This window comes from Monodelphis domestica, chromosome 2, assembly GCF_027887165.1.
Source record: "Monodelphis domestica isolate mMonDom1 chromosome 2, mMonDom1.pri, whole genome shotgun sequence".
NCBI classification, from domain to species: domain Eukaryota; kingdom Metazoa; phylum Chordata; class Mammalia; order Didelphimorphia; family Didelphidae; genus Monodelphis; species Monodelphis domestica.
The window spans coordinates 168,542,782-168,569,864 of record NC_077228.1 but is presented as its reverse complement, the minus strand read 5'-3'; the positions used below and the strand labels follow the sequence as shown (position 1 = coordinate 168,569,864).

The 27,083-nt window shown below is 38.0% G+C and overlaps 1 protein-coding gene across 1 annotated transcript in view; it reads left to right on the top strand.

The window, feature by feature from the left end:
- Positions 1-815: 815 nt before the first annotated feature.
- The window catches only part of LOC103101312 (CD48 antigen-like), a 37,416-nt gene continuing 11,148 nt past the window's right edge, over positions 816-27,083 (top strand). The window contains exons 1-2 of the mRNA XM_056816205.1: positions 816-967; positions 22,714-23,064. Of these exons, the coding sequence (XP_056672183.1) occupies positions 877-967; positions 22,714-23,064 (442 nt within the window). The 5' untranslated portion in view covers positions 816-876. The remainder of the gene's footprint in view (positions 968-22,713; positions 23,065-27,083) is intronic.

Here is a 27,083-nt window from a genome sequence, read left to right as displayed (position 1 = left end):
CTTAACACAATCACAAGGCAAGTGCTTAATAAATAAATACTCATTTATTTTTTAAAAACTCTTTTGGTTTCAAGTCAGAAGAGCAATAAGGACTAGGCAATGGAGGTTAAGTGCCTTGCCCAGAATCACACAGGTAGGCCATATCTGAGGTCAAATTTGAACCCAGGACCTCTCATTTCCATACCTGATACCCTATCCATTGAGCCATCAAGCAACCTACCTTAGTACATTTTTATTGATTGAGTCATTGACTTGTTTGGAGATGACCAAGTTGTTTTTGTTTGTTTGTTTTTATAAAACGGCCTTCATTCATTAATTCAGCTTGAAGTCTTGATTAAAGATGAATAAATGTTTATTGCCTGACAGAGATAAATCAATAAAAGCTCTGCCTTTGCTCAGCCTCTCTGCCTGGGACTGAGCAAACAAATTGAGAGAATAAGGAGAGTGTGCTGGAGTCATGTTGAATTGAGAGAGTGGATAGTTACCTTTTCAGTGAGTTCATTTAACACTCCACTACTGGGTTTGATTGATTGCTTTACTGATTATTAATACTTGAGAGTGGTGGAGAAACATTACTAGAGATAAAACTTAAAAGTTCCTCTTTTTCCTTCCCCCCCCAGAGTTGTTAAAACTTTCTCAATGCATTTATGATTGCCTCTTCCATTCTCTGGCTACTTTGTGCTTTGCTACATTTTTGTGCATTTGCTACAGAGACTCCTCTCTGCTTATGGCAAATGAGGATCTTTGAATAACAACAGCCTGCTGGAGCCACTCTTCGAAGAGCTGCAGAGGGAAAGGGAGGGGAGCAGGGGGAGGGACCGGACCATCTGTTTCTGGTTTGTGAAGAAGAAATCCTTTTCTCAGCCCATTGTGCAGATGGGCAGACTTCCAATGAAAGCGCCACTTGCCTATAAACTAGTATGCCTCCAGCTCCCCAGGGTCCTGTGTACCTTTGTCTGTCTCCTGGGTAAGTCTTGCTGCCTTTGACTGGGTTGGGTTCCCTTTGTAGTCCCCTCAGCCTTGAGCCCTGGAGGAGAACAACTATGGGATCTCATCAAACTCTCCAGCTGAGGCTCTTGGGTCTGAGGAATGCTGGGCGGGCTATGGAGGAGGGGAGCTCTACTCAACTCGTGGCTCCCTAGGCTGCTTTTGGTGGAGGGGGAAGTTGAAGTTTATTTTAGGGAAAAAACAAAACAGAAACAGAATGGAAGTTCAAGGAACTGAAGCTGAGAGGTGAGGCTGGGGTTGGTGTTTCAAGGATTGGGTCTTGATCCTTTGAGTAGAGAAGGGAAGGGGACATCTTTGTTTAGGTTATTTCCAGGGACCTCTTTGCCCCCATACTCCAGGTGGCTGGTGGGAACATTGATTCAGAGTTCTTTTTCCACATGTTTGGTGAAGTCCCTGAGCCAGAAAGAAATCATTTCCCTTATAAAGATGCGTCCTCTATCTCAGGGTCACAGAACCTTGCCTGTACATGTCAGATCAATCAAATTATATTTAAGGCAGAAATAGTTATTGTCTCTCCCAAAGCTTCTGTCTCCCCCTCAAAAGGCCCCTATTTTTCACCAGCTTTAAATCTGGAATTTATAGTGGCTCAGTGTTCTTGCTGTGTTAGTTTAGCAGATATGCCCCACCTTGTAGCCAATATATTAGCAATGATTTCCCTACCAGTGTTTATTTCTGAACTGTCCTCATCTGTATGAGAATTGTTTCCATCCATACCTTTGTCATGACCTGAATTCCAGCTCTCCCCTCTCTGAAAAGGTTCAAAGAGAACATCCTCAAATTTGCCCTTCTTCTTCTTCTTCTTTTTTTTGGGGGGTAGGATTGTCATTTTTATTATGTTAGCTAGTCCCACCCATGAGCAATCAATGTTTTCCCAATTGTTTAGATCTAGTTTTAATTGTGTGGAGAGTGTTTTGTAGTTGTGTTTGTATAGTTTCTGTGTTTGTCTTGGCAGATAGATGCCTAAGTATTTTATTTTGTCTAGGGTGATTTTATTCATTTTTTAAAAATAAGTTCATTTAGTCAATTTAGAACATTATTCCTAGGTTACAATAATCACATTATTTCCCTCCCTCCCCTCCACCCATTCTTCCCCCGAAGCCGATGAGCAATTTTATTGGGTATTACTTGTGTCCTTGATCAGAACCTATTTCCATGTTGTTGTTTACACTAGGATATTCATTTAGAGTCTACATCCCCAACCATATTCCTTCTACCCATGTATTCAAGCAGCTGTTTTCCTTCGGTGTTTTTACTCCGGCAGTGATTCCTCTTGATGTGGATAGTGGTTTTTCTCAAATTGGCCCTTCTCAACCTGCCCCCTTCCTTCCTTCCTTCCTTTCTTTCTTTCTTTCTTTCTTTCTTTCTTTCTTTCTTTCTTTCTTTCTTTCTTTCTTTCTTTCTTTCTTTCTTTCTTTCTTTCTTTCTTTCTTTCTTTCTTTCTTTCTTTCTTTCTTTCTTTCTTTCTTTCTTTCTTTCTTTCTTTCTTTCTTTCTTTCTTTCTTTCTCTCTCTCTCTCTCTCTCTCTCTCTCTCTCTCTCTTCTCTTTCTTTCTTTCTTTCTTTCTTTCTTTCTTTCTTTCTCTCTCTCTCTCTCTCTCTCTCTCTCTCTCTCTTTCTTTCTTTCTTTCTTTCTTTCTTTCTTTCTTCTTTCTTTCTTTTCCAGTCTTTTTACAATTTACCCCCCCTATATTCTGTGATCCTGTGACCTTGGCCTCTGTGAATAAGATATTCCATCTCCTGACAACATACATTTTCTTTTCTTTAACCCTTACTACTTTACTTTTACTTTACTGCATATTAGTTCCATGACAAGAGTGGTAAGGGCTAGGCAATGGGGATTAAGTGACTTGCACACTTAATATATCTATGAAGTGACCGAGGCCAGATCTGAACATAGTTCCTCTTGTCTCTGGGCTTGGCTCTCAATCCACTGAGCCAACTAGCTGGCATCAACTCCATTCATTTTTGCTGGCTGTCCCAAATTCCTGGAATGGTCCCCTTTCTCATCTTTGCTTCCCATCTTCTCTGACTTTCTTAGAATCTCAGTTTAAGTGCCACTTTTAGAAAGAAACATTTATCTTAATGCTTCTGGTGTGGGAGAAATACACCCAAGTCTGTAGCATGGTCTTGCCCCCAAAATGGGAGACTCAAATGCCATTCAATTCAGAAGTAAGAAAAGAATTTTATTTGAAGAAGAGATGGTTTTTGGTGGTATAATAGCCTAATAGCTGGTGGAATAGTCCAGGGGCTAATCAGATAGCCTTAGAACTGATGGATAAGCCCAGAGGCTAGTGGAGCCTCTTTGGAGCTAATAGGATGGTGTAACAGCTCCACTGTAGAGTGGCAGCTTCCACACCCTGTGGATCAGGGTTGGCATATTTATTGGGGTCTAGTAGCTTAGCATCTCCCTTTCAAAACTCAAGTGGAAGCATGTTTTGGAATTTGTTGCCATAGGAATAAGGAGTATGTGAAAGATTGAGGAATTCTTCTGGAATGCCAGAGTCCCCGGTGTGGAGGTTCCATGTTCCTCCATTGCCCACCTTGTCATCATTTGTCAACTCTAGAGAGGTCTCACTGGTCTCTTAGAATGGAAACATGCTGGAAGTTGGGAGTGGGAGGGTGGTACATTGGAAGACCATTATAGGTAATTAATTATTTCTAAGACCACAAAGTTGATGCCTAGTATAGAATATTACAGATCTAGTACACAGAGTGGATAATTGAATAATCTACAATTCATGCTTGAGCAATGCAGACACTACAGATTTTGTAGTTGATGTTTAACCAGTGCTAATTGGTAAGAAATGCAAGATTTCAGAGTATGAGGGTCCTGGTCCCATTACTGCCTTCTATTAGCATCACTTCTCTCTCCAGGTCTGGAGAAGGATAAACGTTGTACTAATGTTTCAAAAGTGATGAGAGAATTATTATACAAACCAGATCAACTGAATTTCTATTCTTGGTTATTGAATATCTTGAAAAGGAAGTGGTGATTACCAAGGGCTGGTACAAATTCTTCAAGACCAGGTCATGTCAGGTTTGTCTCATTTTTCATTCTGAAGGGGCTATTTGACTGTTAGATCAGTAGAATGCCATAGCTAGAGTTTATCTAGATTTTCTTTCTTTCTTTATCTTTTTAAAACCTTTACCTTCTATCTTAGAATCAAATCTGTATATTGATTCCAAGGCAGAAGAAGGCTAAGGGCTAAGCTACAGGAGTTAAGTGACTTGCCCAGGGTCACACAGCTAGGAAATTTCTGAGGCTAGATTTGAACTCAGGGCCTACCATTTTTAGGCCTGGCTCTCCAGCCATTGAGCCACCTAGTTGCCCCTATAATATTCCTCTTGTGGATAGGATAGAGATATGGGCTAGCCAGGAGGTATAGCCAGATTCAAAGAATAGTTATTAATCATTCAACATCAACTTAGAAGGGGCATCCAGGAGAGTGTATCAAGGATACATGCTTGGGTCTTTCCTACCTAATCTTTCAATTGGTTACTTTAGTAAACATATAGGAGACATGCTTAGCCAATTTGCAGTGGCAGCTACATAGTGGTAAGGTTAGTTGATAGGTTGGGTAATAGAATCAGGATCCAAAAAGATCTTGACAAGGTAGGATATTAGATCAATTTTTAAAAAAACAGACTTGTGATTTCAATGATCTAGGGAGTTCCTGGTGGGGCACTACCTCCCTTAATGCAGATCAGAGCTTTCTCTTCTCTAATATTCTTAGATAGTCGCCTATAGGCATCAAGAGGGTCACATAGCCAGTGTAGGGAAGAGGTGGGACTTGAACCCACACCTGTCTCTGTACTTGTATTTTATAAGTACAAGATGACAGTCCTGGCTGGATAGCAATTTATCAAGAAAGACTTGGTAGTGTGCTGTGTCAGCTAAAAAACAAACAAACAGGATCTCAGAGTACTATAGTGTTCAAAAATCAAAATCAAGTAGTTTCTGATCTGGAAATATCTCACTTAGTTCTGAGTTCTACATCTTAGGAAGGATATTGATGAATTGGAGGATGTCCAGAAGAGGACCGCCAGACTGGTGATAAGCCCTTATGACATATTATATGAGGATTGATTGAAGGAACTGGGTAAGTTTAGGGTAGGGAAGAGAAGATGGTGGTGAGATAGGAATATAACAGCTTGAGGTATTGAGGGGTTTCATATGAAACAGGAAAATGAGACTTGTTCTGTTTGATGGAATCAGTAGCAATGGGTACAGGTAAATTTTGGCTTAATGTCAGGAAAAACTCCTTAATGATTTTTGTTTTGTCGTTTTCAGTTATGTTTGATTCTTTATGGCCCCATTTAAGGTTTTCCTGACAGAGAACTAGAATCATTTGCCATTTCCTCAGCTCATTTTACAAATGAGGAAATTAAGGCAAAGAAGATTAAGTGACTTGCTTAGGGTCCCACAGCTAGGGAGTGTCTGAGGCCAGATTTGAAATCAGGAAAAGGAGTCTTCCTGACTCCAGGTCTGGCACCCTATTTGCTACATCACTTAGCTGCCTCCTAACACCTGGAACTTTTCAAAAGTGAAATGAGCTGCTTTGGGAAATGTTTGAATTTTTTTCTCTTGGACAAGTAGAGGCCATCTGATTCCCCATTGGACATTTTGCAGGTGGCACTTCTTTTGGATATGGCTTAGACTACATGATAAATGAGGTTCCTTCCTTCTCCACATTCTACCATTTTGTCACCAAAAAAATGATTTTGTTATGATTGGGAAGGGGGAAGGCAAGACAAGAAGGATACAGAATGGAGACAGATGCTGCTGATGGTGGATGGGATGCTGCACAATCCTGAAAAAAGAAGTACAGAGTAAAGAAAGGTGATTGATTGGTGGATATGTTAAGGGGGAAGGGAATAAGTATTTATGCAGCATCTACAACATGCCAGGCACTTTGGAAATATTCTCATTTGTTCTTCAGAACTACCCAGTGATGTAGGTACTATGAAAACCCTCATTTCACAGGTGAGAAAACTAAGGCAGGAGTCAGATTACTTGCTCAGGGTCACATAATAGTAAGTGAATGAGACTGGGTTAGAACTCAGGTTTTCCTGTCTCCAGGTCTAACGTTCTCTCTGTTGTACCATCACGCTGCTTCTAATTTCATTTGGGGGCCTAGTAAGAGGAAATGAAGGCGGCAGCTGGGTGGGAGAGCAGATTGATCCCAGGTCCTGAGTCAGGAAGATCTGAAAGTTCAAATGCAGCCTCAGATACTTGCTATCTGTGTGATCCTGGCCAAGACACTTAACCCTGTTTGAATCATTTCCTCATCAACTGAGTAAGAACAAAAGAGGAAATGAATATTTAAAAAACCGTTCTATAAACATGAATGAAATGTCTACAATATGCACAATGCTGTTTTAGGTTCAGGACACATAAGAATAATAATGCTGTCCCTCAAAGAACTTAAACCTGTAGAAGAAAGTTGGATTTGGTGACAAAATTCTACTCGTGTAACCTATGTACCTTGGCATGGTGCTCTGGGATTTAGTTCTCCAGGCCTTTAAATATATCTCCTCCTTGCTGTTCAGCTTTACATTAAATTTCTGCTGTCCTCCTTGCAATATTCATTTACCTAGTTCATTTGCCAGTGCCCTCTTTCATTTGAAAGTCCTTCAGACACTTGAAGCCAGCTGTTGTGCTCTCTAGGGTATATGCTTAGGTTCCTTTATCTCCCTCCTCATAAAATAGTTTCAGGACCTTGACATCTTGGTTTCTGTCCTTTGGGTGCTTGCCAGTGTCTAAAAAAAAAAAATGAATTAGGTGGCCTAAAGACGGGAGGTTATGTGTTCAAATTTGAACTCAGATATTTCCTAGCTGTGTGACCCTGGGCAAGTCACTTGACTCCCATTGCATAGCCCTTAACACTCTTCTGTCTTGGAACCAGTACACAGTATTAATTCCAAGACAGAAGGAAAGGGTTTATTAAAAAAATTAATATCACACTCTGTGTTTTAGGAATAAATCTGCTAGAAATAAATTTTATTTATTTAATAGTACTTTAAATAAGGGATTCTTAACCTGGTGTCCATAGACCCCCCAAGAGGTCTGTGGATAGATTTCAGGAATCCACAAACTTGAACAGGAAAAAAAATGCATTTTAATTTCCATATAATTGCTTTCTTCTGTATTTATTTCATGGATTTACTAACCTTATTCTCTCTGCTGGCTTCACCAGACTGCTTTGGCCCATAACTCAAAAACAGGTTAAGAACTCTTGATTTAAATCCAAGTATTTTCTTGCTTTAGGGAGAAATGTCCAGACTAGCAGAGGGCAGATTCCTCAAAACCTTGGTCATATCTTTAGTACATCTTCTTGAAGTAACATAGGAACTGTAAACAAGGCAAATTTCACACTAAATAAAAAGTTGCACAGTTTACGGTTAACATTCTATTTCATCTAATAATAAAATATAATGAATAATTTAATTTTTTTGAATCATCCTCATAAACCCACTTAGTCCTTTTACATACCTCCCTTAAGGAAAATCTCTTTCCTCCCTCTCCCTCCAACCCTCACCATGGTTAAAGGTGTCCTGAAGTAATCAGGGGGGCCTTTTTCCTCTCTCAGTATCCTAATCCATTCAACAAATGGGGAAACAGGCTGTTGTCCTCGTTGTTCAGTCATGTTTGACTTTCTGTAATCCCTTTGGGGTTTTCCTGGCAAAGATCCTGGAGTAATATGCCATCGCCCTCTCCGGTTCATATTACACATGAGGAACTAAGGCCAGTGGGGTTAAGGGACTTGGGCAGGGTCAGCCAGTTAGGAAGTATCTAAGGCCAGATTAGAACTCAGGAAGATGAGTTTTCCTGACTCCACATGTAGGGCTCTATCTATTGTTCCACTTATCGACCCACTGACAACAAATCCCTTTAAGAAATGGGAAAGTTGGGTGCTACCCTTGCATAGGTCAAAACTAATCCTTTCAAGTAGATGAGAGAAAGCTTTTAAATCTTTTAATAAATAATCTTTAAATTTTTTTTAAGCTTTTGACATTTTTTCAATGATATGTAGAAACAATTTTTGACAATTGTTATCTGACTTTTTGCCATTCAGATTCTCTTTTCCTTCCCTCCCTCTTCCACTGTGGTAAATAGTCTGACATAGGTCATACCAGTACTGTCACGCAATGCATAGTTCTACATCCCTCATGTCTAGAGAGAAGATATGTCACACATAATAAAACAACTCATGAAGGAAATAAAGTGAAAAAAAATGTTCTGAGCTGCATTCAGACTCCAACAATTCCTTCTTTGGCTATGGATAGTGTTTTTCATCATGAGTCCCTAGAGTTTATCTTAGAAGCTTGCTTTGCTGATAATAGTTTAGTTTTTCACAGTTGATCATCGTACAATGTTTCTGTTACTGTATACAATGTTCTGGCTCTGCTCACTTCACTTGACATTCGTTCATATAAGTCTGAGAAAAAAATAATCTTAACTAGACAGGAGGCAGATCTATATATTGTTACTACTCTTTTTTTAAATGCTTACCTTCTGTTTTAGCATGAATTCTAAAACCAAAGAGTGGGAAGAATTAGGCAAACAGGGTTTAAGTAATTTGCCTAAGGCCACATAACTAGAAAGCATTGGAGACCAGATTTGAACCCAGGTTCCTCCACCACCAGATATGGTGTTCTATCCATTGTGATTCCTGATCTGCCCCTATTGTTACTATTCTCTTTTTTAAAAAAACTCTTACCTTCAGTCTTAGAATCAATACTGTGGATTGGTTCCAAGACAGAAGAGGAATATAGGCTAGGTCCATGGTGGTGAACCTATAGCATGTGTGCCAGAGGGGACATCCTGAGAACTCTCTGTGGACACAAGTTGCATCACCCCAGCATAGAGTTTGTTAGAGTTTGTTACTAGAAATCCAGAAGGATGCTGGGCCAGTGCTGCTCCTCTCCCCCTTGCCTGAGGACATTTCTCAATCACCTGCCCCTCTAAAAGATTCATCATCACTGGGAAATGGGGGTTAAGTGACTTGTTCAGGGTCACACAGCTAGGAAATGTCTGAGGCAAGATATGAACCCAGGACCTCTCATCTCTAGGCCAGATTCTCTATACACTGAGCCATCTGGCTGTCCCTGTTACTCCTCTTGAATATTTTCTAGGACCTTAACTTCCATTCTTGACTAAAAAAAAAAAAAAACTTACCTTCCATCTTAAAATCAATAATGTGTATTGGTTCCAAGGGAGAAGAGTGATAAGGGCTAGGCAATGGGGGTTAAGTAACTTGCCTAGGAAGTGTCTTAGACCAGATTTGAACCAAAATCCTGCCATCCTCAAGCCTGACTCTCTCCCTTGAAACACCTAGTTGCCCCTATTCTTGCCTTTTTCATACATTCTTCTAAGAGAAAGATGTCAGGCCTAACAAAAAGGTAAAAAGGTCCTTAAAGCAGGGCATTATTTCCTCTGAAATTTGATTAAGCTCTTATTAACTTTCCCTTCTTCAGATAAATCCTAAAAGAACTCTAGACTGGAGAAATTTAAATCTGAATATTTCCAGTTGAATTAAAAACCTCTTTACAGTTCCATACCATCTGATTGATGCCCTTCCTAAAACGTGGCATTCAGGGCTGAACATATGTTTAACGAGGACAGAATACAGCAGGACTATGACCCTTCTTGTATGCCTGTTAATGACCTACTGTTTACTCAGAGAGATCTTGCAAACACCTTAAACCTACAGATCTTTTTCAGAAAAATGATTCTCTAACCATGTTCCTCTCACCTGATTCTTGGAAATTTTATTTTTTTAATCCAATATAGATGTATCTTTTTGTCATTGGTATTCTATCTTCTCTCCACTGCTGGATATGACTTTATGTTCTCCAACTTCTTGTCTGTCTGACAGCTGGCGAATGGAGGTAATAATGCTCAGAATTGGTGAGCCATAAAGTAAATATAAAATAAAAAGTAAAGTAAAGCACAAATGTATCACGTGGGCTGTGATCAAGTCAGCCACCTGTCAGGATGTTAACAAGAAAGAGTCCCTTTGGGAGTTTCATATGGAGTATGGAAGGAAGGCAAGATGACAGAAGAGCCATGGCCCCTTCCTCTAAGCAGCTCTGAAGGAGGCATTGCTCCCTAGTCTCCAGGTGCTCCCAAACTGCCATAGACAGAGCCATAGAGCTAGGTTCCAGTGGAGTTTTGACTTGATTCATGGGATAACTATAAGTGGCGATCTTCCTATTTGTGTAACAAAGCTGAATGTGGTGATGAAGCTGGAGGCCTGCTTGATACTTGTCTGTGGATAAGCCATGACCAAATTTGCTCTGGCTGCAAAGGCCATAGGCATCTTAAACTCATATCCAGAATGGAACTAATAATCTTCCCCCACACCCCCAAAAAAACCAAACAAACAACCTCTCCTCTTCCCAACTTCCTTGAAAACAAACAAAAAACCTCTTTATCTTCTGTCTTAGAATCAATAATACTAAGTCAGGCATAACAGCAGTAAGGCCACAGCAACAGGATTAAGTGACTGGCCCAGGGTCACACAGCTAGGAAGTGACTGAGACCAGATTTGTTCCCAGGTCCTCTGGACTCTGGGCTTGGCTCTCTATCCAGAGTGCTACCTAGCTGCCCCCTAACTTCCTTCTTACTATTGAAGTTGCCACCATCCTTTCCAGTCACCCAGGCATGCAGCTAGTTGTCATTCTTGATTCCTTGCTCTCTCTCACTCCCTCTATCCAATCTGTTGCTAAGGTTTGTTGATTTTACCTTCATAACATCTGTCATATCTGTCCTGTTTTTATCTCTGACACTGCCACAACCCTGGTCCAGTCTCTTTCTCCACCTCCTGCCTGTGCTATAAGTCTCTCTCCATTCCAGTCTGTCAAAATAATTTTCCTAAAGTTCAAATCTAACCATATCCCCCCTCTCCCCTACTCAACAAACTCCAGGTGTTCCCTATTACCTCTAAAATCAAATAGAAAATACAAAAAACAAAACCCTTATAATAAATATGCATCGTGTAACCAGGCTCCTTGGCTTGTTCAACATTAGAGAATGGTAGAGCAAGGCAAGCCCTGTAGAACCTGCCTCTTCTCCTTAGAAGCTGCATATCTATAGCTTCTCATAGACTGATATCTCCTCTAGATGGTACAGATGTGCACTACCAGGAATTCTGGAAAAATACAGATCCACTGCTTTGACCCACCATAGCCTCTTCGACTGAGAGTGGTTTCCAAATACTCTTCAAATTGCAGGGGATCAGGGTCTGCATCAGGGGATTTTGGGGGGGAGGCATGGGTGGGATGGGAGAAAAGGAAGGTTTGAGGAAGCTGAGAGAGGGCACAGGATACAAGGGAGGGCAGAGCAGAGAAAGCTTTCAGGTTTGCTATTTTTTTTCCTCTTTAATTATAAGTAGTGACCTCTATTTCTGGTTCCAATGGTTTCCTGGTTGACTGTTCATTGACTGTGTAGAATTCTGACCAATTTTCTTTTCTAATTATTCCTTCATTTGCTTTTATTTTTTAAAGTTCTGAACTTAATAAATACCACAGTGAGAATTGCCATATACATCATAGAACAAATAATTAAGTATACATGTAATCATTGTTCTGTGGTGCTTTTAAAAAAAATTTTAGAATAAATTTAACATGTTAAATTCATTGTTCTGCACTGGAGTAAGCTCCACTGTCACCCCAGTGAAGCAGACCTTTCTGTTGACCTTCCAAGTAGTCTTGGGAGGGAAAATTTTTTACTGTTGGTTCTTTTGCTCTAGAATTTGTTTTGAGGTGTTAATTTAAGATCATTTGGAGGGGAATTTGGGAGCGCTCAGGTTAGTCTGCCTGTCTTATCTTTCCAATCTCACACCCCCTCCCTATTGGGGGAATAAAAAAGAAAACAAAATCTTTATAACAAATATGGATAGTCTAGTCAATTTTATTTGATGCCTTGTTTAACATTAGTGAGATGTGGGACATAGGCAAGCACAGACCAGACACAGAACGTGATCTCATCTGCACCATATGTCATTTTGCCATGTCTGTCCCTCTGTATATTTGAATCTCCCCTTCTCTCCTATCCATTTAAGAAGCATGTCATTTCCCTCTCAAAGTGGTGCCTGAACTTGGTCTGTTCTCACAAAGTGGGAAGAACAAAAGAGATGGTGATAATCTGGGGCAAATGTTGATTCCTCCGTTGGCTTCTTCCCCTGAAACCTAGCCTGGCTCAGCTCACAGAACGCTCACCCATTTTAATACTAGTTTAAGAGGAACATCATTAGGAAGGAAAATATACTTACATCAGGTCATCTCCATGTGGCATGCTCTTTCTCTATGGTTCTTCCCACTTTTGTTATTTTCAAAGCTTTTTTGTTTGTCCTTAGCCCTCTCATCTCACATTGGGGGATATCTGAACAAACTGATATAAATGCAATGGAAAATTATTGCAGATATACATTTTGGGTCATGTCTACTGTATGGAGTTGTTTTTGCTTCATTATTATTGTATGTTACAAGAGTCTTTTCTTCCTTTCTCTCAGTTAATTGTGAGTGTGTGTGTGTGTGTGTGTGTGTGTGTGTGTGTGTGTGTGTGGTGGGCTGCTGTTGCAATAGTGATGCAAAAAAGAGGTTAGAAGAGAATGGAAGGAAATTCAGAAGGAAGCCCAGATAAACAGGACAGTTTTGAATGTGATGTAGAATTTATTAAATACTTTAAAAAAGCAAGCAGTGTGAAATTGAAATTCATGATTTCTTATAGAATACTCGTTTTTGTGGTTGACTATTTTCATAGAAATGCTCTTTTTTGGTATCTTAAATTCAGAATAAAAAAGACAAGGGAACAAAATAAAGATGTTGGAAAATGTATTGAATGTGAATTGATCAAAAAAGTGTTTTTAAAAATCATATTTTACTCAGATCAAGGATAAATATTAGAGAAGACGATTATATGGAACATGGAGGGGAGGCTTATCCTAGAGATGCCTGGACTTAAATTGAATATTCTCCTCTTTAGATAGCTGAGAATATTTTCTGGAGGAGTCAGGACTGAGATATGGTCAGTGAGGCTACAACTACAAGTCAAGTGATGATGGGGACCCAGGGGTTAGCTCTGGGATTAAAACCTGTGGGTATGGCATTCATCTGAGGCTCTGTTCTGTAGAAGTGAATGATGCCAAAAGCCATTGCCTTATGGGCAGAGTAGAGGTCTCCTGGAATTATAGGACTGTATTTTAAGGTCAGGGAAAAGTCATAGAAGTAATAGCCAGGCTTTGGAGGAATAAGACAATGGGCTTAAGTAGTCCTGGGTGGAGTTATCTGGTATCATATTGCCTGGCAGCATACTGATTTATGTACTTGAAGCACCATGTTTACCAGGAAATGACTTTATATTTATATTTGTATACTGTAGCTATCATAGCCCTACTTAGGGCCTTCTGTAATTATAGACACATCCACCAAATATTTCCGTGCAGCTGTTCTATGTCCAAGAACAGGGATTCTTAACTCTTTCTTCCCCTATTGTGGAGCATTTTTGTGAATCTGGTGAAACCTAGGGACCTCTTATCAGAAGAATATTGTTTGCCTTTTATAGTGGAGGGGAAAAGGAAGACCAGAGTTGGGGGTTTACATATAGATCAGACGTTTACTAAATATTTACTATATTCCAGGCACTGTGCTAAGTGTGGGAGCTACAAACATAAACAAATAACACAGTTTCTATCCACAAGAAGCTTATATTCTAAAGGAAGGGAGGAAGAAAGACAATACAAAAAGGAGCTAGCAAATAAGGGAATTAGGCTATTGTTGAGGAGGTAAAGAAATCCACAAAGGGAATTCATCTGGGAGTGAAATGAGCATGGCTGGGTGCCCTCATGAAATGGGTGGTCCAGGCTTGGAATTCTCTTGGAGTTAATATTGGATCCTCGTAATAATAGAAAACCTCTAAGTTTATTCAGTAAGGGAGGGGAGATATTTTAGGAAAATTACCTTGGCAACTATGTGGAAAATGGATTGGATTTGGGAGAGACTTAAGGTAGGAAGACCAATTAGGAGACTATTACAATAGTCTAAGCAAGAGGTGATGAGGGACTGAACTGGGGTGAAAACATTAAAATAGCCCAAAGGACTCAGAAAAGTAGGAAAGAAGTTTCCCATTGAGCTTTAGGGATATTTCTAAAACCCAGTGAGAATAGAAGGTTTGGTAAATATGAACTGGGACAAAAAAAAAAGACTAAGATGACTTAGCTCCAAGAGGAAGCAGCTTATATGATCTCCTCTCTGAAACCGACCCCAGCCAATATAACTGGTGACTTTAATGATCTAGATAACAGCTTGAATCTTTTCAAATTCAGAGAGACTAATGCTTTTTTTTGCCTTTCCTTAATGATCATTTTTAGTCTTCAAAATGGCAGAAGTAACAAGGGGAACTGCTTTTATAGATCTGATTCTGTCCAGAGAAAAGGAACTGGTTGTCGAAGTAGGAATGATGGAAACTTTGGGAGAAAGGGAACTACTCTATTGTTGATTTCCTGGTAAAGAAAAGACCAGGCGTAGATTTCACATGCATACTTGATTAGGAGAGAATGGATTTCAAAGAATGCAGAAGAAGGAGAAGGAAGTCCTTAAATTCTCCAGGAACATTCAGTTCAAGAAAAATAAGAAACTCTCAGCTATAAAATTCTATATATTGTAACAGTCCTTCTGACCAACCTTTGTGTGTGTATGTGTGTGGGGTATAAGTTGCTAAAAATTCAGGGTCTTTTATTTCTTGGTAGGAAAAAATCAAGGAAAGAAAATTCTGCTGCTTGGGGTAGATGGAACCAGAAAATATGGAACTAAATACCTGGGCCAACCACAACTGAAAAAGCATCTTGAATTTGGGGGAGGAGAGAGAGGAATGTTCAAGACCCCTTGGATGAAAACATCATGGCTAACATAAGGCTGTTGCTACAAAGAATTCCCTTCTCAGTGTCCCCTTCTCCCACCACCTCCATTGGCTCATGTAGTTTATTATTTAAGCTAATTATTCTTGATAACTTGGTATGAAGGTCACATGTTTCTTTACATGTGACATTCAAAAGACCTGATTCTGGTGATACAGGATAGAGCAGTAATCTTTCCAAAAAGATGCTTTTGGAAAGAGGGCTAAGAGTGAGCTTGAACCAATTCTTGTGTCCCATTCTCCAACCTTTCCAAGTATTATTTTAGATCTGGACTAGACTGGGTTGTTGTTTGTTTCAGTCATGTCCAACTCCTCATGACCCCATCTGGGGTTTTCTTGGTAGACATATTGGAGTGATTTGCTCCTTCGCCAGCTCTTTTTTTTTTTTTCAGACAAGGAAACTGGGGCTAACAGCATTCAATGACTTGGCCAGGGTCACCAAATTAGTAAATATCTGAGTCCAGATTTGTATTTAGGAAGATGAGTCTTCTTGACTCTAGGACCAGTGCTCTATCTTCTGTCCCACCTAGTTGCCCTTAGGACTAGACTTTAAAGCATCATCTAGTTGAGGACTTGATATGCTTTGAGTTGTCTAGGCTACCCCTATTTTTGCTGTTCCTGAGGGGACAAATTGGTGGGTTGAAGTGATTGGCTCCACAGGTTGAGCCTCTTTTCCATTCTTAGGCTGGTGTGGATTTGGGTCCTGCCAATCTTGCCTTCTTCTCAAGGAGCTTATCAATTACTTTCTAGTAGGAAATCTGCATCAACTTCCACTCTCACCATTCTACCACCAGATCTACCAGGTCATAATTACTACCTCCTTACTCCAACACCAGACTGTACTCTGCCTTCTTTCTCTGATCAAGACAATCACTTGTCCGTGTCTTTTTAGGTCTTTTTCCTTGAACCGGATTTCCCTATCCTTGGCCAACTGCTTCCTTTGTGACAAAGTCCAGGTGCCCCATCCTAGACAAAAAAAAGAAGGTCCTATGATTTGGCTTTGGTTTTCTATTCCAAGGAGAATGAAATAGACAAAAAATGGAACAAAAATGCTTGGCAAAGAATTGAGATGGCAAAAATATTCTATTTCTTTAAGACACTGTCTTGATTCAATATATCCCAGGGTTCTAAATTACTTGGTAAGTATAATTACTGAGCTTCCTTTGGTGATTTCTGGAGGTCAGTGGCAATAAAGAAAATGGAGAAAGATGAAGAACCAGAGAGTTGTCACAGGACTGGTGAAGTACAGTTATCACAGTTTTTTAAAAAGGAAGAGTAGAGTTTGTAAATTGTAGGCCAAGGAGATGGACTTTAATTGCTCATAAAATCCTAGAAAGTATTAAAAGGATGGCTAGTGAATAAAAGAAAAAAGAAGCTGTGATCTCAAAGAAGTAGCAAAACTTCATCAGAAATAGATCATGGACACATTTTTTTTAACATAACCAATGTGGACATTGGTTTTGCTTGTGTGTGCATATATTACACGTGCTTTTCTTTTCTTGTGTGTGTGTGTGTGTGTACATGTGTCTATGAGACAGAAAGAGAGAGATACACACAGACAAAGAAACAGAAGGAGAGAGACACACAGAGAATAAACAAATTTGTTAAAAGAAAAAAATTTCAAAACAGTTTACACCTTATTTTTTATTTTTATTTTTTGGACTGGGTTGTTAGATGGGTAATATAGCTTGCCCAAGTATCAGTGAAACATTTGATAAAAGCCCTTATGCACCTGGGGACACGATGCAATTTTCACAATGAGTTCCCCAGATAAGATTATCCAAGGTACAAAATATCCTGTGGGTCTACATTTACTCAGAACCATAGTTCATTGTCCTTTATTGATGTAGATTTTTTTTAAGTCATCCCAAAGAAAGAAAGAATGAGAAGCCTCTTAAAATGAATATTTAGCACGTGGCTAGGCACTGTGTTAAGTGTTGGGGAAACAAATGCAGAAAAGAGCAGTAATTCTAGGTTTCATGTTGAGGTAGGAGGTGGAGCATGGGTGGCATGGCATGAAGATTGTGATAGAGCAGTGTGTGGGGTCTGGGATAATCTCGATATGAAGCTGAGGATCTAGAGTGGAAGCTAGAGTGCTGGAACTGCATCTAAGAGGCAAGGGGTAGAATTAAGTGTCATGACATGAGATAGGCAGGGAAGACACAATTAGTTCAGAGCAAACGCCTTTAATGAAATAGCAGAGAAGAATAGCAATTTTACTGCCCATAAGTCAGGGGTACATGCTCCCACAAGTTTATACACATCATTAGGAAGGTTGGACACATAGGGAATGTGCTTGAAAGGCATAAATGAAGGAGCAACTCATGCCTCCAATGCTGTAAGAACACAGATGTCTTTATTTTGCTATAATTTTAAAAAAATTATGGACTTTGGGTGACCCTGGGTAAGTCACTTAACCCCCATTACTTACCACTTATTACTCTTCTTTTTTTAGCATTCACATTTTATTTTATTTTAAATTTCTTCATTTAAAAATATTTTATTTTATTGATTACATGTAATAACAATTTCCCACATATTTTCTGAAATTAAAAGATCCAAATTGTCTGTCTTCCTCTCTACCCTCCCCCTTCCTGGAGATGGTTAAGCAATTTGATCTGGGTTATACATGTATTATCATGGAAGACATACATTGTTGTAAGAGAATATTCACATAAAACCAAAACCTCAAATAAAAATCAAAATAAACTAAAGTGAAAAATGGTATGCTTTAATCTGTATTCTAACTCCAAGAGTTCTTTCTCTGGAGGTAGAGAGTATTCTTTGACATAACATCCTTCGGAATTGTCCTGGATCATTGTATTACTGAGAGTAGCTAAGTATTTCATAGCTGAGCATTCCACAATACTACTGTTACTGTGTACAATGTTCTCCTGGTTCTGCTTATTTCACTTTACATTGATTCACATAGGTCTTTCCAGGTCTTTCTAAAATCATCGTGTTCTTTATTTCTTATAGCACAATAGTATTCCATCACTATACATATACCACAATTTGTTCAGATTTTCTCCAAATGATGGACATCCCCTCAATTTCCAATTCTTTGCCACCACAAAAATGGCTGCTATAAATATTTTTGTACAAGTAGGTCCTTTCCTCCTATCCTTGCCCTTTTAAAAATCTCTTTGGGGGGGGGGAGCTGGGTACCTCAGTGGATTGAGAGTCAGGCCTAGAGATGGGAGGTCCTAGGTTCAAATCTGGCCTCAATCACTTCCCAGCTGTGTGACCCTGGGCAAGTCACTTGACCCCCATTGCCTAGCCCTTACCACTCTTCTGCCTTGGAGCCAATATGCAGTATTGACTCCAAGACGGAAGGTAAGGGTTTTAAAAACAAAATAAATAAATAAATAAATAAAAATCTTTTTGGGATACAGACCTAATATTGGTAGTATTGGATAAGAGGGTATGCACAGTTTTATAGTCCTTTGGGCCTAGTTCCAAATTGCCTTCCAAGGTGGTTGACTCAGTTTGCAACTCCATCAACAATGCATTAGTGTCCCAATTTTGCCACACCCCCTCCAACACTTTCCTTTACTATCGTATGGGGCAATCTGTTAGGTGTGAGATAGTACTTTCAAGTTGTTCTAATTTGTATTTCTCTGATCAAGAGAGATTGAGAATATTTTTAACAAAATTATTGATAGCTTTGCTTTCTTCATCTGAAAACTGCTTGTTCATATCTTTTGAGCATTTGTCAACTGGGGAATGGCTTGTATTCTTTCAAATTTGACTTAGTTCTCTAAATATTTGAGAAGTGAAACCTTTATCAGGGAAATTTGTTATTAAAAATTTCTTTCTACTCCACCAGCTTGTTGTTCCCTTTCTAATCTTGGCTATATTGGTTTTGTTTGTACAGGCCCTTTCTAATTTAATTTTATTCATTTTACATCTTGTAATGTTCTCTATCTCTGTCTCTTATTTGGTCATAAATTCTTCCCTTCTCCATAGATTTGACAGGTATACTATTCTATGTTACCCTAAGTTACTTATGGTATCATCTTTTATGTTTAAACCATCCTTAGCACTCTTCTATCTTAAAGAACCAAAACATTATATTGACTCTGAGATAGAAGGGTTTAAACATTTTTTTGGACTTAAGCATCAACAGACACGAGCATTTTCATATACAATGAATAACAGAAAAAAGTATATGAAGCATATGAAACTATGTCTTTTTTACATAGTTTGTTTCTTAAGTATATATTAAATTGAACTAACTGTTCTGCTTGTCTGTATGTCCTTTGGAACTTCTGCTTTCTTTTATGTATTTTTAAATGATTTTGTAAAAACTTTCTTCTTTTTTGACATTGTTATTACTACGATCCCTCTAATGTTCATAATTCTCCCTCCCACTCAAAAAAACCAGAAGCTTTCCCTTATAACAAACAAATATAGCCATAAAAATAGGACAAATATACATACTGACTGTGTCTGATAACATATGTAATATTCTTTGCCTTTACTCTGTCATCTCTCTAAGAGATAGAGAACATATGGAATTCATCATTAATCTTTGGGAGTAGCCATTGCTCAATTCAATGTTTAGAGTTCCTAATTATTTAAAAGCTATTTTCCTTTTTAGTTCTATAGTCATTATATAATTATTCTCCCATTTCTACCAGTTTCTTCTGTATGTGTTCATGTAAGCCTTTCCAAGTTTCTTTGAACTTATTCTTTTCATCATTTTTAAAAGTACATTATACTAATATACTCTAATTTGTTCAAGTATTACACAGTTGATGTACACACACTTTCTTTCCAGTCTTTTCCTATAACAAAAAATACGACTATAAATATCTTTGTTTATTTAGATCCTTTGCCTCACTGGGGTGTAGGTGTATTAGTTATTGATGGGTCAATAACTAACAATAAAAAAAAGGGTATGCATAGTTTAGTATAACAGCAACAAAAAACTCATTTCTCAGTGAGAGCCCTGGTTGAATTAAAGCTGAAGGTCCTTTCAATAGAGGGGTTCCTGGTTGAATTAAAAAGATTAAAAGGGAAAATAGTTAGAGATGCATGGTGGAGGAAATCTAGGATGGAGACTCTACAGTCTGAGATGAGTAGGGACAATCTATGCTTACAACCTACAAGAGGTGGTTTGAATAGGAATTAGGGATGGAAAATGGGTAGTCTCTTCCAGGAATAGGTGAAACACAGAACCAGAATGTTTTAGGATTTTTGGCAGCAATGGCTGACCACAAGGCTAGTTGAAGTCAGTTTAGGCCACTTCAGGTAGAGCTTGTGAAGGATAGCTCTGCAAGGTCAGTCAGCAAACACCAGGAAGGTGTCTGGGAGTAAGCAAGAGTTCTGGTACACTGCAGACTTCTTATTAGCTCTTTTTTGCAAAAGGCTTACTGTGTGTCCAGTGAACTATATAATGGTAAGGTAGCTAAAGGAAAATAGACGTGTTAGTTTCTGAAATATTTCCACAAGTGACTTTTTGGGGGGGAGAGTTTCAAATTTCTAGAATTCTTAGAATGATTTATAGCTCCATTAATAATAGTGCATTGGTATGCCTGTCTTCCCACAACCCCACTAACAATTGTCATTTTCCTTTTTCGTCATCTTTGTCAGTTTTGTAGCTGTAAAGTAGACCCACAAAGCTGTTTTAATTTGCACTTCTCTTATTAGTGATGTGGAACATGTTTTCCACATGGCTGTTGATTAATTTTTTTTTGAGAACTGCTTGTTCATATCCTTTGGCCACTTACGTATTCAAGAATGACTTTTGTTCTTATATACTTGTATGAATTCCCCATCACTAGAGAGCACAGTGCCAAGGATAGAATAAATAAAAGATTTATACAAAGCATTTTAAGTTAAGATGGCATGGATGTTAATGAAGAGGTAATGAATATGGGAATGGATATATGAGACACAACTTGATCCAGTGAAAAGAGTGTAAGAATTGGAAGCAGAGAAATGAAGTTCTTATCTCAGCTTTGCCACTTCTTTTCTTTGTGACCTTAGGACAATCCCTGAGTTGTTTTTTTTGGGGGGGGGTGAGGGTTGGATTTTTTTATTATTTGTGGTGGAATTTGAAGAGTGAGATAATCTTACACTCTATTCCACCATCTTCATAATCGTCTCTGGCTACTTCCTTAGGACAATCTCTTAACCATTCTGGAACTCAGTTTTCTCCCTTGTCAAAGGATAGGGTTGGATGAGATTATTTCTCAGGTCCCTTCCATCCCCAGATCACAAGTACTCAGTAAATGCAGGACAAATAAATGAATGAGAAGATTGAAGGATAGAGATGGGGTAGGTGGGAATTGAATAATGTACTTCAAATCCCTAAAGTACATCAATACTTAAAAGGGAGTGATGAACTCTTCCCCCTCTCCACCAAGGGAGAGGAAGAGAGAATGTGTTTATGTTGTACTAGGAAGAATGCTATAAGAACTGTAATACAAACACATTCAAGATAATGGTAGCACACATGCGTGTGTATGTGTGTGTTAATAAAGCACTTTACATACATGATTTCTGGTGACCCTTAAAACAACCTGGCAAATATAAAGGACTAAATAATTATCAGCAAAACAAGTTTCCAAGACAATTCTAAGGGACTCATGATTAAAAAAAATAGCTATCCACAGCCAAAGGAGGAACTGTTGGAATTTGATTACAGCTCAAAGCACACCACCCTTCACTTTATTTCCTTAATGATTTTTTTTTATTGTATATGCTATGTGTGTCTTCAGTCACAACATAGGGAATTTGTCAATACTTGTTGCATGAAAGCACTGGTATAATTTATATTGGACTATTGCAAAATGTCAGCAAACAATATCAAAAGTTGTTTCTATATGTAACTGAAAAAAATAAAATGAAAATAAAACAACCTGACAAGACTCATTGTGGAAGGATTGATGTTCCCATTTATAAATGAGGAAGTTGAGGCTAAAAGAGTTTCAATGATTTGCCCAAGGTGTCATGGTTAACTAGAAACTAACAGGATGTCCATCAATGGGACAATGATTGAACAAAATGTGGTATATGATGGTGATGTAATACTATTTTTATATAAGGAAGGATAAACAGGATGATTTCAGAATGAACTGGAAAGACCTGTATGAATTGATGCAGAGTGAATTAAGCCAAACCAGGAGAAGTTGTACATAATAACAGCAATATTGTGGAATGGCACAATATGGAATGATCAACTGTGATAGACTTAGCTATTATCAGCTATACAATGATCCCGGACAATTCTGAGGGATTTAGGACAAAGAATACTTTCCACTTCCAGAGAAGGAATGGTTGGAATCAGAATGCAGATGAAATCATAATTTTTTTTACTTGTTTATTTGGGTTGATGTTTTAGAGTTTTGGTTTTATAAGATTATTCACTTACAAAAATGAACAATATGGAAATATGTTTTGCATGATAATATATGCATCACCCAGAAAAAAAATAAATGAAAAACCAAGGTGTCCTGCTTAGGAAGCTCCTCAAACCTAAGTCTTCTGGCTCCTGGCCCAGTCTGGTTCCTCTTTACCATGTAGTGGGGGCTTATACTATATGACAGTAGTGGCTGTAAGTGAATCCTGTGTGCTGGACTGTGTTGTCCCTTAGGGAGCTGAGCTGCTGCTTCGGTACCCCTTCTCTAGAGTGGGGCTGGTTTGGAACAAAGCTCTCCTGATGAAAAGGGATGGATTAGATGACCAGGTTCTTTCTGGCTGAGGGAGTTTGAAATGCTATGATCTGCTCTATATAAGTAAATAGTGCTGACCAATGTTTTCTGTTTCCCATCATCCCAGGTGTCTGGACCTCAGGAGATCAAAGTTCTGATACTCAGACTTCTCTGTATGGGGTCCAGGGAGGTTCCATTCTGTTTCAGTTGAACACAAGCCTAGGAAAAATGATCCAAAGGGTCGATTGGAGCCTTGACTCAAAGAAAAAACATCTGCCTCTGTTCAGCCTCGAGCCTGAGACTGGGAATCTAACTTTGAAGAAGAGTCTCCTCTGGAACCGATATGAGCAAAGAGCTCATGTAACACCAACATCCCTTAGAATTGACAACGTCACTCTTGAGGATAATGGAAACTTCAAAGCCCGAATACTTCATGAAGAAGTAATCAGTGAACAAAGTTTCTTTCTCTCTATTTATGGTAAGTGAGGACAATAATCTGAGAACCCCAAGACCTGCCTAGACTCCACTGAGATAGTGTTCTACGTCCTCTTGTCTCATAATGCTTTTCCCCAGGAGCTACCAAACTCAGTCTCATCTGTTCTAGTTTTTTTTTTTTTTTTGAGAGAATTAGGAAAGAGGATTTCTTTTCCTATTATTTGAAGAGAATATGTAAGTGTGTGAAGAGCCCTTAAGTTGATGTCTGCTGACTCTAGAATCCAAGGAAATGAAAAATAAATTTGAATGGAAATAGAAAAGCTAGATGGGATACTATTGATCTTCCAACATTTCTGTATCTCTAAAAGTCAGCTAGGTGGTGCAATGGACTTGGAATCAGGAAGATTTGGATTCAAATCCTATTTTGGACACTTACTAGCTTCATGACTTTGGGCAAATTACATAACTGCTGTCTGACTTAGTTTCCTCATCTATAAAATGGGATAACATATAAAATGACTTACAAACCTAAAAGCACTTTATGTTATTATTATTATTATTAATATTATTATGTAAGCCTTGGCACATTCATAACCAGGACCTGTGAAGGGCTTAGAAGGTATTGTTATGATGATGATTTTGGTTTGTAGAGTCATCATTGCCCAGTTTTTTGGTATTAACTACACCGAAGAGCCCATCACACAAAGGCTTTTCTAGATAAAAACAACACAGGGAACATAGATACATCAGGGAAATGCACCCAGAAGCCAGTTGTCTCAATAATGCACTCTTAGAAGGGCAGAAAGGCTCTTTCTGTTTCTCTTTGCTTTGTTCCCAGATCATTACAATCATAATGGGACACCCTGAAACAAATCCTTATATTTACTTTCTTTTTTCTTTAAAAACAAATAAACAAACAACCCTTAACTTCTGTCTTAGAATAGATACTAAATATTGGTTCCAAGGCAGAAGAGCAGTAAGGACTAGGCATCTGGGGTGATGTGACTAGAGTCACACAGTTAGGAGGTGTCTGAAACCAAATTTGAAACCAGGACCTCCCATCTTCAGGCCTGGTTCTATATACACTGAGATACTTAACTACCTGTCTTCCATTTATTTTTCGCATGCACAAAGCCTTAGAGGGAGAGAATTCACATGACCCAGGCTAAATGGCCAAAGAGTCTCTCCTTTTGTTTCCTCTGTTCAGGTGAAGGAGAAAAGGCAGGAAATTATTTCAGTTTTATAGATGTTGAAACTGACACCTGTAGAGTTTAAGTGAGTTGTCCATTGTAAGGACATGGGTCTGACCAGGACCTGGAGCCAGTGCTAACAGGAAGGTGGAGCCCAAATGTGATAAACCAATATAGTGAAGCAAAGTAGCATCCTACCATTAGCCTAAAGAAGTTCTTTGTAGAGTTAGGGAGTGAATTCTCCCAAGTGGGTCAGGAATGGAGAATTCTGTTTATATAGCTTGAACTCTTTCCCTCCTCTCTATGCAATGTCTATCTTGAAAAGCACAATACATAAATACCTTTATGAAACATTTGTAGATGTCCTATTACTAATTGGTTAACTTTCCTTTGCCTTGGAGGTCTTATTCTCACTTCTCATCCAGTATTGTGCCTATTTCTAAGCTAGTGACTCTCTTTTCTTCCTTTCTTTCCTCAACTTTTCTCAGAGAGCAGCTTGGTTAGACTCTGGCAGGCAATTCGAGGAGAGAGGAAAATATGTGTGTTTACTATTACCCAAGCTTAGATGCTAAGTTAGGGGAGAGATAGAAGTCTTTCCAAAAAGATCAGGAGTGAAACAAGGATGCTCATTATAATTAATATTACTTAATATAGTATTAAAATGGGAGCAATAGTAAAGAGAAGGAAAAAATTCAAAAAGGTAAAAGAGGTAATAAAACTATCTCTTTTTGGAGATGATATGATGCTATAGTATATATGTGGAAAATCCTAGAGATTCAACTAAAAAGTTTGAAACTACTAATAATTTTAGTAAAGTAGCAAGATATAAAATAAATCTACATAAATCACCTACATTTTTATATATCACTAAAAAAGTCTTGCAAGAAGAAAAAGAAAGATAATCCATTTAAAATGACCATAGATAGAATAAAATATCTGGATGCATTCCTGCCAAAATGAATTCAGGAACTACATGAATATAATTATAAAATATTTTCTAATAAATAAAGTAAGATTTAAATAATTTGAGAAATATTACTTGTTCATCGGTGGGCAGAGCCAATATAATTAAAATGACAATCCTACCTAAACTCATGTATTTATTCAATGCCATCAAATTACAAAAAACTTATTTATTTATTAGAAAAATAATAGCAAAATTCATTTGAAAGAACAAAAGGTCAAGAATATCAAATGTAGGTATAGCAGCACTAGATTTTAAAATGTATTATAAAGCAATAATAATCAAACTATCTGGTACTGACTAATGAATAGAAAAATGCATCAGTAGAACAGAACATAAATATTACAAACAGTAGCAAAAGATTATAGTAACCTTGCATTTAGCAAAAGTATAGATCTCATTTTGGGGATAAGAACTCACTATTTGATAAAAATTTCCTACACAATTGGAAAGTAGTTTGTCAGAAACTAGATATAGATCAACATTTTATACCATATTCACTAAGATAAGATCAAAATGAGTATGTGACCTAGACGTAAAAGGAGATATCATAAGCAAATTAAAAGAATACATCTGTCAGGTTTATAGATAGTAGAGGAATTTATAAATAAATTAGACAGAATTGTGAGGCAGAAATGGATAATTTTGATTATGTTAAATTAAAAAGGTTTTGCATAAATAACACAAATGTTGCCAAGATTATAAGGAAAGCAGAAAATTTGGAGAAAATTTTTATTTTTTTTTAATAGAGGTCTCATATCAAAAATAGAGACCTCTATTCATCAGAACAAGAATCACCTTCCCAGTCGATAAATGGGTAAAAGATATGAACAGACAGTTTTTAGATGAAGAAATTAAAGCTATATTTAAGTATATAGAAAAATACTCTAAATTCCTACTGATTAGACAAATATAAAACAAAACATTTCTGAGCTATCATCTCATACCTATCAGATTGACTAAAATATCAAAAGGGCAAAATGACAAATGTTGGAGGGGATGTGGAAAAATGAGGACACTAACACACTATTAGCGGAACTATGAACTGATGTAACCACTTTGAAGAGTAATTTGAAATTATACCCAGAGAGTTACAAAATAGTTTATGAATGTCCACCTCCAGAGAATGAACTAAGAAAACATGAAATACACAATCTATATATAACACAATTTGTTTAGCCATTCCCAAGGAGATCAGGGAAAAAGGGAAAGAGTTTTTACGTTCTAAAATAATTATAGCAACTCTCTTTTTGGTGACAAAGAACTGGAAATTGATAGGATGACCATCAATTTGGTAATGGCTAAATGAATTATGATATATAATTGTGATGGAATGCTCTGCACCATAAGAAATTATGAGAAAGTTAATTTTAAAAACTTGGAAAGACCTACATGATATGAAGAGTGAAATGAGTAGATCCAAGAGAAACATTAAATATAGCTACAAAATTAATATGTGAGGAACCACTTGTGAATGTTCACTGCCAGAGGAACTGAAAAATAGAAACACAAGATGTAATATATATATATGTATATATAATTTTTTGTGTGTGTGTGTGGTTTCCGTGATACCTTCTATAGTACATAAAGAGGAGGCAGAGACTGAGATACCTGGGATTAAATTCCACCAAAAAAAAAAAATCAACTCCAGCCCTAAAAGAGTTCATAATGGAATGAGGGAAGACAGTACATGAAAAGATGCTGAAAGGCATGGTTGGTAATGGAGGTATGCTAGGGGAATATCCACCTAGGGGCATATGTGTATGGAGTTACAACGAAACAGAGGAAATGATGGGAAATTGTTAGGTGAAATATTCTGCACCTTTGTAAAGGGAAGTTTTGGGATGAGTTTCTGCTCTACCTTACAATCATAGGAGAGAGACAACTGAGCAGGCTGAATATTAAAGG